General features: G+C 40.7%; 1 protein-coding gene across 1 annotated transcript; it reads right to left on the reverse strand.

Annotated features, from left to right (window-relative positions):
- Positions 1-5,317: 5,317 nt before the first annotated feature.
- On the reverse strand, positions 5,318-11,125 carry LOC126783336 (uncharacterized). Its single transcript, XM_050508789.1, has 9 exons — positions 11,015-11,125; positions 10,711-10,851; positions 10,037-10,354; positions 9,533-9,752; positions 8,932-9,075; positions 8,717-8,841; positions 6,957-7,161; positions 6,492-6,745; positions 5,318-5,669 (listed from the first exon to the last, which is right to left on the reverse strand). Exons 2-9 carry the CDS (start codon positions 10,809-10,811, stop codon positions 5,501-5,503), a joined length of 1,536 nt encoding a protein of 511 aa, XP_050364746.1. The 5' UTR covers positions 10,812-10,851; positions 11,015-11,125; the 3' UTR covers positions 5,318-5,500.
- Between the last annotated feature and the right edge of the window lie 1,431 nt (positions 11,126-12,556).

Raw genomic sequence — 12,556 nt, forward strand, 5'->3', positions numbered from 1 at the left:
AGTACAAAGCACCTCAAATAGTGTTCAAGAGAGCGATTAGTGACCTCAGTTTGGCCATCAGACTCCGGGTGGTACGCCGAACTTCTGCACAATTGAGTGCCCTGTAGGCGAAAGAAATGCTGCCAGAAATTGCTTACAAAGATAGGGTCACGATCACTCACGATACGCTTTGGCAAACCATGAAGTCGAAACACTTCTTTGGAGAAAAGTTGAGCAATTTGCGCCGCCGTGAAGGGGTGACGCACTGGAATGAAATGACTGTATTTCGACAACCGATCAACCACAACCATTATAGCATTGAACCCACCAGAAACAGGGAGGCCCTCAATAAAATCCATTGAAACATCTTCCCACGTTTCAGTTGGCACTGGTAAGGGTTGAAGCAGCCCTGGCGGGTGGATGGACTCATAGCGTTGTCGCTGGCACTGATCACAAGATGCCACAAACAACTTCACCTCCTTGCGCATCCCAGGCCAGTAAAAATTCTTGGATAACCTAACTAAGGTTCGGAGGTACCCCGAGTGCCCTGCAAGCACAGAAGCATGGTACTCGTGCAAAATCTTTGAGCGCCACTCCGATGAACTTGGAACAAATATCCTGCCTTTGTAATACAATCGATCATTCACAAGAGTGAAATTCTTGCGCGTGCACTTACCAGTGGCCAACTCATGTAGTAGAGCAGAGGCCTCAGGGTCACGACGACAAGCAGTATCAATGTCTTGAATGCTATCGAAAATGGGGGCCGAGACAGTTCGAATAGCCATCAATTCATGTTGTCTAGAGAGGAGATCAGGGATCGTATTTGTCTTACCAGGCTTGTACTCAATCGAGTAATTGTATCCTATCAATTTCGATAGCCACTTGTGTTGGGCTGGTGTTGATACTCGTTGATCGAGCATGTGCTTAATTGTTTGGTGATCAGTGCGGATTGTGAATGAAGTACCCAAGAGATAAGGGCGCCATTTATCAATGGCAAAGAGGATGGAGAACATTTCACGGTCATAGGTCGACAACGCCTGTTGTCGCTCTGTTAAGGCTTTGCTGATAAATGCCACAGGATGCTTGTCCTGCACCAACACGGCACCCATACCCTTAGAACTCGCATCAGCCTCAATGGTGAAAGGTTTAGTGAAGTCCGGCAGTGCCAAGACGGGAGTGGAGGTTACGGCCAGTTTGAGATCATGGAATGCTTGCGTTGACGTCGGCGTCCACACAAAGGAGTCTTTTTTTAGCATCATTGTCAGTGGTTGGGCCAAAGCACCAAAACCCTTCACGAATCTGCGGTAGTAACCCGCTAGGCCCAAAAAACCCCTTAGGCCCTTCACAGTTGTCGGCTTGGGCTAGTCAACCAAGCATTGGACTTTTTCTGGGTCCACAGCCACACCGGCCTCCGAGATAATGTGCCCCAAATACTGTACCGAAGGCTTGAAAAAAAGAACACTTGCTCATTTTGACCTTGAGCTGATTATCATGTAAAAGTTGAAATACTTGGCCAACATGAGAGACATGATCATCAAATGAGTTACTATAAATAAGTATATCATCGAAGAAAACAAGGACACACTTACGTAACAATGGCCGAAGGATGTCGTGCATGAGAGCTTGGAACGAAGAAGGGGCATTACACAATCCAAATGGCATGACCAAGAATTCAAAATGCCCCTCATGAGTTCGAAAGGCAATCTTAGAGATGTCATCCTCATGCATTCGAAGTTGATGGTACCCGGACCTAAGATCAAGCTTCGTAAAGTACTTGGCTCCGTGCAATTCATCTAGAAGCTCATCTACAATGGGTATAGGGTAGCGGTCTTTCATAGTCACAGCGTTCAATTGCCTATAGTCCACGCAAAATCGCCAATTGCCATCTTTCTTCTTCACTAATAAAACCGGTGAGGAAAACGGACTTGAGCTACGCCGTATTATGCCCGTTGCCAACATCTCACGGACTTGTGACTCCAATTCACTCTTTTGGGAGTGAGCATAGCGATATGGCATCACATTCACAGGGCCGGCATGAGGAACTAGAGGGATGCGGTGATCAATATCGCGTTTCGGAGGTAAGCCAGTAGGTGGTTCAAATAGCTGAGCAAAGTGAGTCAACAAAGCCCGCAGCTCACTGGGCTCGTTATCAATAGGCTCAGTAGAAGCTATTTTGAAGAGGCCCTTAAAGCCCAACTGATCAGAGTGCAACATAGCTAATAAATCCCCAGACTCCGAAAGAGAGCTTTCCGATGTGATGCCCTGAATTGTATACCCTCTGCCTTCGACAATGAAGAACATAAACTTGGCTGCAAAATGCCAACCAATGAACCCAAGTTGATTCAACCATTGAGCTCCCAGAAGTAAATCACAATCATCAACTGGCAGAAGAAGGAAGTCATCTAGCAATTTATAATCACCCATCTGCACTGGTACATTTGTTGCCATACCCCACGGCTTTAGAAGGTGGCCGGAGGCAGAGGTAAGGGAGGTGAATAGGGAGGTGAAGCTCTCTAGCGAGATGTGGGTGGAGGAAGTTGAGGGCGGAGCCACAATCAATAAAAACCACAATTGATCTACCATTGATCTCACCACGTACTCGCATCATGTCTGTTTTCTTAGTGAGAGTAATGGCGTGGAGGGGAAGGGGTTGTGGTGGTTGTGGGTCAGTGTCTGGGTTGGGTAATTCTGGCAAACAGTCATGGAACTCTGAATCCACCTCAGGCTGGGCAGTTTCAAACACAGCCATAAACGGGCGTCGACAGACATGGTTCTCACCAAATGGGCCATCACACGTGAAGCACAGTCCTTTTTCTCGCCGTTCATATTGATCCTTTGGTAGCCAGCGCCGAATTTGGCCTGGTCGGGCTTGTCGTTGTCCTTGGGCAGTAGTTGGTGGTCCAGTGGAAGTAGGGACAAGAGGGTTGGTAGTGGCTGGTTGTCTTTGGGCTGTGGGACCAGGGGTTGAGCTGGAGGATGTAGACGAGTCCCATCGGTTGTGTGAGGACCACGACTGGTGCCTAGCAGGTCTGAATTGCGCCGGACGAGTGTCGTTGAATTTGGCCTCATACCGGCGAGCCAGTTGCTGAGCGTGAGAAAGGGTTTTGGGTTCCCAAGCCATGACATCATGCCGTATGTCCGGCCGGAGACCGCCCAAGAAAATGTGAACGAGCTGAGTTTCCGACCAATCAACATCACGACATGACAATTTCGTAAACTCACTTATGAACTCGTTGACGGAGCCCTGTTGCTGGATGTGAGTCAAATCCGCCAAATAATCAGAATCGTTGCCAGCACCGAAGTGTTCCAATAATGCCGTGTGAAATCTTTCCCATGTAGCAGCCGGGTTGCGCATCTCGAATGACGACATCCAAACGGAGGCGTCGGGCCTAAAATGAAGTGCAACCGTAGCAACCTGCTCAGCCGGCGGAACTCTGTGGATTTGCAAATAGCGTTCAGCCATGGCGAGCCAACCAACAACATCCTCCCCGTGAAAACGAGGGAGATCGATCTTCGGCTGCTTGTAGTAAGGCTCAAAGCCAAAATATGGGCCGGTGTTTCTAGAAAGTTGTGGGAAATTTCCGGAAGGGGTGAACGAGTAGGGTGGAGTGAAGGTGTTGTTGCAACCAGGCAGAGGGGGGTTGGAGATTGGAGTGGTGGTGGTAATGGTTGAGAAACTGGACGAGGCAGCAGAGTGGGGGCTGAAAATTTGAGAAGTGGTGTGAGGTGGGTTTGACATGCCCACAGAGAGGAATGAAAGATCCAAATGGCCGGTGGGAGTGGGCGGTGGGTGGGTAACAGACCCAAACTGTGGTGCGCCAGGCCAAACAGTCATGACGGTAAGAATCGCATCGACCTTCGCGGTGATGTGGGCTTGAAAAGCCTCTATCTTCAACTGCAAATCCTCTTGCTGATCTTGCAGCACTTCAAGTTGGTTACCCATCTCAGGCACAGAGGAGGGTGGGCTTTGGGAGGTGGTGGCGGAAACTATGCTGGTGGTGGCGGTGGTGGGAATGGGAGGAACTGACCCCGAAGTCATGGGGAGGGAGGGAGGGACAAAATGCTGGTTTCTTGGCATCGAAACCTGGCTCTAGATACCAGATGATAAGTGCAAAACAGAGAGAACAAAAGGAAAAGGAAAATAACAACTGGATTCAATTCATTTCTCCACAACCTGCCTCCAAAGGAGGTTTGCATACATATAGCTAGCTTCTCCGCTTTAGCACAGCTGTCCTACTAGAACTTACAGCTACTTAACAGGCTTGGTCTACAAGAGTGGGCCTCAAGGGCTAATACAAAAGAGGAATTATAATATAGTCCTAACAATGTGTCCCATAGCCAGATCTTCCTCGGCGGTACCCACCTCGAATCTAGTGCAGTCGATGTCATGGTCACCATCATCAGCAACCCCGACATCTTTGAGGCCATCGAATGGCAGACATCCCTGATTCCGACTAGAAGCAGACTCATCTTCTCCGGATTAAACCGGTCTTCCTCCATTCCTGAATTGAAAATCAGTTCTTTGACCCAATCGAGGTCCTTGAAGCAACTGGATCGAAATCCAGGAGGCTTCGCCGGAAAAGCCATTGCCGCTCCTAGCTCGCATCACCACGAATTCGCCATGACTTGACCAGAAGAACTGGAAGCCCATCGCTTGTGATGCGAAACCTTGTTTCGTCTCTGGAAAACACTCCGCAATTCACGGAGCATCTTTTTTCTTTTATGTGCATTAAGAGAAACTTGTTAAATCTCTCAATCTGTATCTTAATTATGATAGATTTGTACTCAATTGAATACCAACCAACTTTATGTGGAACAGACTTCCTCTCACCAAATCTTTACTGGCAGTCTGGCAGTAGTACTGGCTATCTTGTTTAGTAAAATCTAGCAAGTATTGGCTGTTTCTGAACAGATCGACCAACTCTAACTGGATACTTGTCCATTACATCCCGTTACCAATGATGATGAAAGCGGATTTCACGCAATGGTGAGCAAGAAAATTACTTGGAAATATGTTTGTCTTTGCTTAATTAGAACATCAAATAAATTAAAAGTCTAAAACATAGATGAAAAAAACAAGACAAAAGTCTACATCCAGCCAAAGCTAGCATCTCCAGTTCCCCAGCCCATTCAAAAATTCCCAAAAACAAGGGCAGAGGATTGAAGGTAAAGCACCAGTATGTTACTGAAAGAAATCTGGCACGCAGCCCCACGCTGCTATTCCAGAGTCGCAAAGTAGTTGATCTTCAATGCATACTTATCACTACACTATCCAATTCTTAACTAGTTTGCACGATTAAGAATAAAACTGTTCAAAACTAATAATCAACTCTTAATTAATCTCATTATGATTTCTCAGATCAATGTGTACAAGTAAAACGGGTTGCGTCCAATGTCCCAAATAAGAGCACTTCTGTTTATCATATGCAATTTACAATTTTAAGATCAAATCAGCAATAGCAAAGGAAAAAGATGACAAATGATATTGCAATAAACAACGGAAAAAAAAAATACCCGTCAATCACTTCCATCTTAGAGACTGTCTAATTCCAGTATAAATGAGTCCTAATGACCTCCCAATCAAGCAGACTAGGAAAAATGACATAGCCTTGCTTACTTTATCAACGACTGCTCTGACCAAAGGCATGCTAATATCAGATAACTCGAGGAATAGACTGAAGTAGTACCTCCTGCAATAGAAATGAATGTGAAGGCAACTCTATCAAATATTATTATGGAAAATATGGCAAAGCAGAATCTATTGACAAAGCAACTTCTGAGTTGTTCCAAATTCTAAGGAATGGCTCATAGGTGAAATATACTGATAGTTTCACCAAATGAGAAAAGGGAAAAAAAAACTAAAAACATATTTTGTTCATTTCTTTCTTACGTTTCTGGCCAAAAAGTCTGCGTGTTTTTATATACTGTAGTCTCCATATGGTGAATGGGTGGGTGGGGAGAATATAGGCGAGATCATCTGTGCATGGTCAAAGTATCCACAGACATGGGAAAACACAAGATTTGCTTTCCTCAATCAGTCAAAGCCATATGTTCAGTGTATGCATGAGCACTATTTCAGCAGCACCTAGATTATTAAGTCAATGACCTTTCTCAAGCACCTAAAAAAACCGACTCAAGTGCACTAATATGCTAAAGTTTTACTCAAGCTAAACATTTGTACACTTCTCACCTAAAGAATTTCTGAATGCTCATTTCTAATAAGCTTTTATATTAACTTTGTTCATATACTATACCCAAAGATGTTGGTACTCCCCTAATGCAACCCAGTAAGATTGCACTGATGTAATTCACATGACACTCCGATAAGAATCTGCCCAGCGCTCACTTACTCATATAGCCCTATGAATGCTAGCCAGCTAAATATTTTTCTCACAGAGAGAATATACTTAGATATATCTGTTTCATGTCCCTATTATCGGGTAAAAGTGGAAGTAAAGTTTTTAGGATTGAATGAAAGATGGGAAAATTTTGAGAAAATAGCAAGATCATACCAGCCTGTGAGGGCCCTCAATTCTTTTGTTCGCTTCACAGGCATAGAAAAGTTAATTATTGAAACACGATCTACCGTTGACGACGAAGTGTCAGATTCTTTATGGGTAAGTCTCTTCCACCAACTGTAGTTTCCATTCCAGCTTTTGTCTACTTTCTTCATGAGTTGACTCTCAAATGTCCATAAGTCGAACCGATCCTCATACATCGATGCAACTGCTTCCAGATTTTGATACAACCATTGGTACAAAGCCACCTGACACAGAGGGAACATCTGGTTGAGAAAAACTCTAAATTATGTTTTGTTACATCTGTTTAACTATGTTCAACATCTCTCTCTCTCTCTCTCTCTCTGGAGGAGAGAATGAGAAAGTGAATTACGTGAGAAAATAATGAGAATTGTAGACCTTGGATCAATGATTAAGCTACTCAGACAGCAAGCTTTTAAATGAATCGTCATACTGTACCTCATTACGTAATCTTTGTAGTGCTCGTGTTGACAAAGGACACAATGCCAAAGACACACCATCCATTTCATCTGAGAAATCGCTATCAACAGAAATAAGCTCCAAATATATGCTTACTATCCCATCTGATAAAGTTATCATCAAGTCTTCCAGTATGGAAACTCCATGGACCATGAACAGGTCACTGTTGTAAGAGCAACCCTCCCTGATAAGACAAGTAATGCAAAGTATCTCAATAAAAGTAAAATACGCAGTTTAATTGGAAAATGCACTGAATGAGATAGCTGTGTTATTATAGATATATTGTCAAACTGTAAACACATATCATCGAGGCTAAAGGCATTCTAAAAGGAAGTCTTCAGATCATTTCGGGCATAGATCTACAGTGTCAATCATCAAAATATCATTACAGTAACTAAAATAGGGTGATAACCATTTTTTTCTTACAAATAGTGAGTTTACGAATTTCCCCCGGCTCCCTTCTTTCTTTGAGAAACTGGGAATTGACGTGTACCTCAGCTAAAAATTTCAAATGTGCTAATACAAGTATACAGTAAGAGCTCTTTCTCCGCAACTAAGAAACTTAAATTGTAGGATGCTGGAGAATCTGAGATGAGATATAATCTCGAAACATAGCAGAAGCCTAATGGTTGGTTCGCCAATTCTTAAAAAATATAGACAAGATCATAGCAATTGAGAGAACTAGAATAATCCTTGTTAACTTACATAAACAAGGAATTTTTTTTCCCAGCCATAAATCTAAATGACATCAAAGACTTGAGAGGAGAATGTTAAAAATTATTCATTTGAACTTCTTGTCAGTTGTCACATTGTTGGAATATTATTCATTTTCACTTCAAGGTACACCCTATCGACTTCTGTTGACAGCCTACCAAACAGAATCTTTCTCTTGCTTCCATGCCTCTTTACCCACATCTAAACCCACCACCCAGTTTAGATTGTATCTGCCAAACCACTAAATTAGATAATCCCTTTTAACATCCAACTCCCCCTGACTATGCTTTTTTCAACAGATAAAGGGGACTGGAAAAGAGATTGCATATTGGCATTCCGCTTATAAACAGCAGAGTAAAAGTTGGCTTTCCCCCACCCTTAGATCTTGACTTCATCTTCTTATCTTCTCCAGAAACCAAATGACCTCCCAGGAATTCACCCCACCCCCTACAAAGACAACCCTAACTCCCTAAGTACCTCAAAGGCTGGAATTCACACCCAAAAAATCTTCAAAAAGCTCGTACCATTGTTTCTTGGGCACTTATTATTGCAATTGAACAATCAGATGTAACTATCTTCAGCCAGGGACCAGAACTAAAATCTTCTATAACTTTTATAAAAAAAAAAAACTAGATGACTAAACTTATTGGAGTCTGAAGATTATGAATCAGCTAGTTAAGAGGCTGATTGAATAAGGCCTATCATGGTAATCATGAACTTGTGAATGATGTTTCGACATATTGGTCATTTTGTACGAAGAGATCATCTAAATATATAATATTCTGCCTAGCCTATAATATAGCCGTCACTAGTAAAACTTTTGTGCTCAAAATTACTAAAACCAGTAAGCTGTTAATGCTGCTAGTTTCAATAGACTGCAACTAAAGTACTCATATTTTGCAAAGCTAGAATCTTACTTTGCAGAAAATTTCAGAAACACAAAGATGACCAGTGTCATATTTGCAAACATGGCAAAAGGTGATAATTAGTTGGTCAACTGAAACAAAACATGACCAAAAACTTACCTAAGCGAACCAAAACTAAGAAAGTACAGCAGTTCTGCATAAAGATCTTCCTTGCCAGAGTTCCTGATGTTCTGTAAGATAGCGTTGTCGCCGCTTAATTTTGCATCCATCAGCAAAACAAGTGCCTGACCAAGGTGGACAGCAGATTAAGAGCACTTTATCTAGAAGTGTTAGATGCAGAAAAATATGGAGGGAAACATTCACTACCAAATTACCTTGTTAGGTTTGCTGTTTAAAAGGCCAAGTTCTGTTTCTAGCCAGCTAGTGCATACAGGGAGACAGGATTTTTGTATGACACCAGAAAAATCCGTCAAGCAATCACCCAAGTTACCAGTTCGATAATTGGAGATAGATTTGACCTATAAAAACAATTTTAAAGGAATATAATCAACACAGACTTTAATTTAAGCAACTCAAAAATTATTTAATTCTATTATGTTCGTTATTAATATCCGATGGGGACATGTACGAATAGCTCATTCATAGAAGTATCACGAAATTTAGATAGTTCATAGTCCAATGCAAGACTTTTATAAGAAAATTGGCACGATATTCTTATCCATTGAATAAAATGGATCACATTTACTATGTATATCCGTTACTAATAGGGGAAAGTACAGACCGGATTTACGAATAATAAAGAGAGATATAATAAATCTCAATCTATCTCATGAAAAACTGGAACAGGATAAAGCTTTTTTAGGATAGACATTGCAGTCAAGTGGCAATTATATTTCTCAGAAAATGAAGCGGAAAGACATGAGGTATAGCAAAATTAGCAAAATGCCATAGCAAAGCAGAAGCGGAGGTGCTTACCTCTTCCTCAATTTGTTGCAATGATGCCCACAGCAACCGTAGTCGGGGACCATCAGCAATAGCATTCAAACTTAGGGGTCTCTTTGTATAATACCCTTCAGGTTGAAGGACCTTACTTCCAATATTGTCTCCTAGTTCAAGTGCTTCAAGAGAATATAAAAGTTTCTTTTTCACCGCATCCAAGGGATAACCTGAATCTATATCATTGTTCTTTTTAGCCCTGCAAACAGGAACAATTGCAATTTAAAATAGTAATAATAATAATATTAACAACCAGAAACACTGCAACCCTATTTCTAAAAAAGATTTATCCTCAACTATAAGAAATAGAGATCTATGTCAATATATTTTGGGCTTGATGGGCATTTCTACCCCTTGAGAACAAAGCTGAAGAGTGAGCTCCCGGGGTGCATACTCAGTGGGCCTTTGGGCACTCAGTAATCTACCCAGAGGGAATTGAAACAACAAAAATAAGTTCCAAACTTTTGACATGCTTACCCTTACCTACCAGAAGCGTTTGAAGTCTTAGGAACTGCGTTGTCATTGATATTCTTCAGAAAAGGTGGACTAGAGTTGTAACCAGGAATTGCTCCAGCCATGTATGTGAGAAACACACTGGCCGTCAAAAGCAGTTGATCAACAATAGGAACCCAATCTGATGCAGTCGCACCATCAGATCCTATCAGAGTCCGCAAGCAATTACGCCTCAAAACAACCTCCCCGGAAAAAGGACCGACCTTCAACTTTGAGAAGCCAGGTGCAGTAAAGTCACACCTTTCCCACATTGGAAATCGAACAGTTTTGCCACTTCCAATAAACTTCCTACAGTCACAAAATGGATAAACCATATGATACGAATCCATATATGTAAGCTTTGACCTTTAATCTCTATTACGATTTTATGATTTTCTGGAATACATTTCTGAATAAGCTGCAAAAGTAAGAACCCCATTGCCAAGTAAAATGCAGTGTCGATTCGCTATTAGAATCATAACTTTCCTTCTATAGAAACTTTCCATAGTAATAAGAGACCATTTTCTGTAACCAACATCACCATTAGCCCACAATTCACATTCTTTTCTCAGTGCATTAATCCCCTCTCTCCAATACAACAGGACACAAACTACAACAATATATCCTTAATCAACACAAAGCAAGTAGAAACACAAAGTGTAAACCTTTGCGCGATTTTCGGATTGGAACTCCGGGGCCTCCCTGTGGGGATACTCCTCTGAGTTTGCAGCTTCATACAAAGTGGAGATGCCATACATTCTGCCATTACCACGCAACCTCCACCTCTGCAGCTACCACATCAAACTCTACACAGAAACAAGCAAAGAGTCAAATGCAAGAATGCAGTAACTAGCGAACAATGTGCAAATTAAAATCGGAGTAGCTGAGCCCGACAATTACATTTCGGGATAAGCAATTGAGAGAGAGAGAGAGAGAGAGAGAGAGAGAGAGTGATATACATGAACCCACCTCAAGAGATTAATGGCATGGAAGTGAGAGTTTAGGGTTTATAATTTTGGGGGAATTGAGAGCAGAGTAATTGGAGGAATGTGCAATGAATGGACTAGATATATAATAAACGGCTAAAATTTCGAGGGAAACCCTTGGAATATTTTGTCCAATTGTGTCACTTTTTTAACGTTTTTTTAACGGGGAGATTCCATTAAACACTGTCTCAATTATTTGTCATTTTAACATATAGTAACTCATATTTGAAAGCTATCGTATTGGTACTTCAAATCTCTATTTCAATTTAATTTTAATTTATTTCGTCAAGTAACACTGTTAATGACTTCATCTTTCACCAATTTTTAATGGCATTTTCGTCATTTTATTTCCATCCGATTTCATTTTTCATTTCCCTCAAAATTCAACTTCCACTTAAAAAAGAAAAGGTTAATTAATACATATCATTTTGTTACAAAATTAATGAGCATCATTCCTTTACCACCACTATTAATTAACATTTTTTTAAAAGGTTGAAATTGGAGAGAAATGAAGTGACGAAAATGCCGTTGAAAATTGGTGGGAGATGAAGTCACTAACGGTGTTAATTGACGGAAAAAACTAAATATGCTTAAATAGATACTTGAGGTACCAATGCGATAGTTTTCAAGTATGAGGTACTAAAAATTAGAATAGATAGTAAGTATGGTATTGTTTATTGAATCTCCCTTTTTGAATATGTATGCTCAAAAGACCTACAACTAAAAATTATCCAATCATAAATCTTTTTTTGGTGAAAAGAGAATTGTATTTGTACACAATTAACATACAAATATGGGTGTAAATGAGCCGAGCCGAAGCGAATACTATATTGTTTATGTTTGACTCGTTTTCATTCGATTGAGCTCGAGTCGGGTTAAAATTTAATTTTTATGCTTTATGTTTAAGCTTAGCTTGGCTTGAAAAAGCTTGAGCTGCGCTCGGGCCGACTTATTTTATTAGACGAGGTCGAACTCAAATCGAATCGGCTTGAATCACATGAATTTAAAATTTTAAAAATAATAAATTAAAAATAAAATTCAAAATTTAATGTCATAACATCACACAAAAACCTTTTTATTTGTAATAAACTAAAAATAACAAATCAAAATTGTTATTTAACTTAAAGTCTTTAACTAATTATTATGGAAAAAAAACTTTCAACTCTTTCGAACAAATATAATATTTTTAATATTATTTCTCATATAAAAATTATACTTTATATATATACTATAAAAGTTAATAAGTCAACATTAATTAATAAATGAGCTGAGCTTTTAACAAACCCGAGCTAGTTTGTGAGTTAAACGAGTCAAACGAGCCGAATACATGTTGTTCAAACTCGGCTCATTTTCAAAGTTGGACTTAATATTGAGCTCAAACTTGGCTCATTTAACTTTACGAGCTCGAGCCGAACATGAGCGGCTCGAGCCTACATACAAATACAGGGTATAAATACGAGTGAATCAATACACCAACCCAGAACCTATATGAAAATGAAGAGAAAAGAAAAACAACTTACTACTA

Source organism: Argentina anserina, chromosome 2 (assembly GCF_933775445.1).
Source record: "Argentina anserina chromosome 2, drPotAnse1.1, whole genome shotgun sequence".
NCBI classification, from domain to species: Eukaryota; Viridiplantae; Streptophyta; class Magnoliopsida; order Rosales; family Rosaceae; genus Argentina; species Argentina anserina.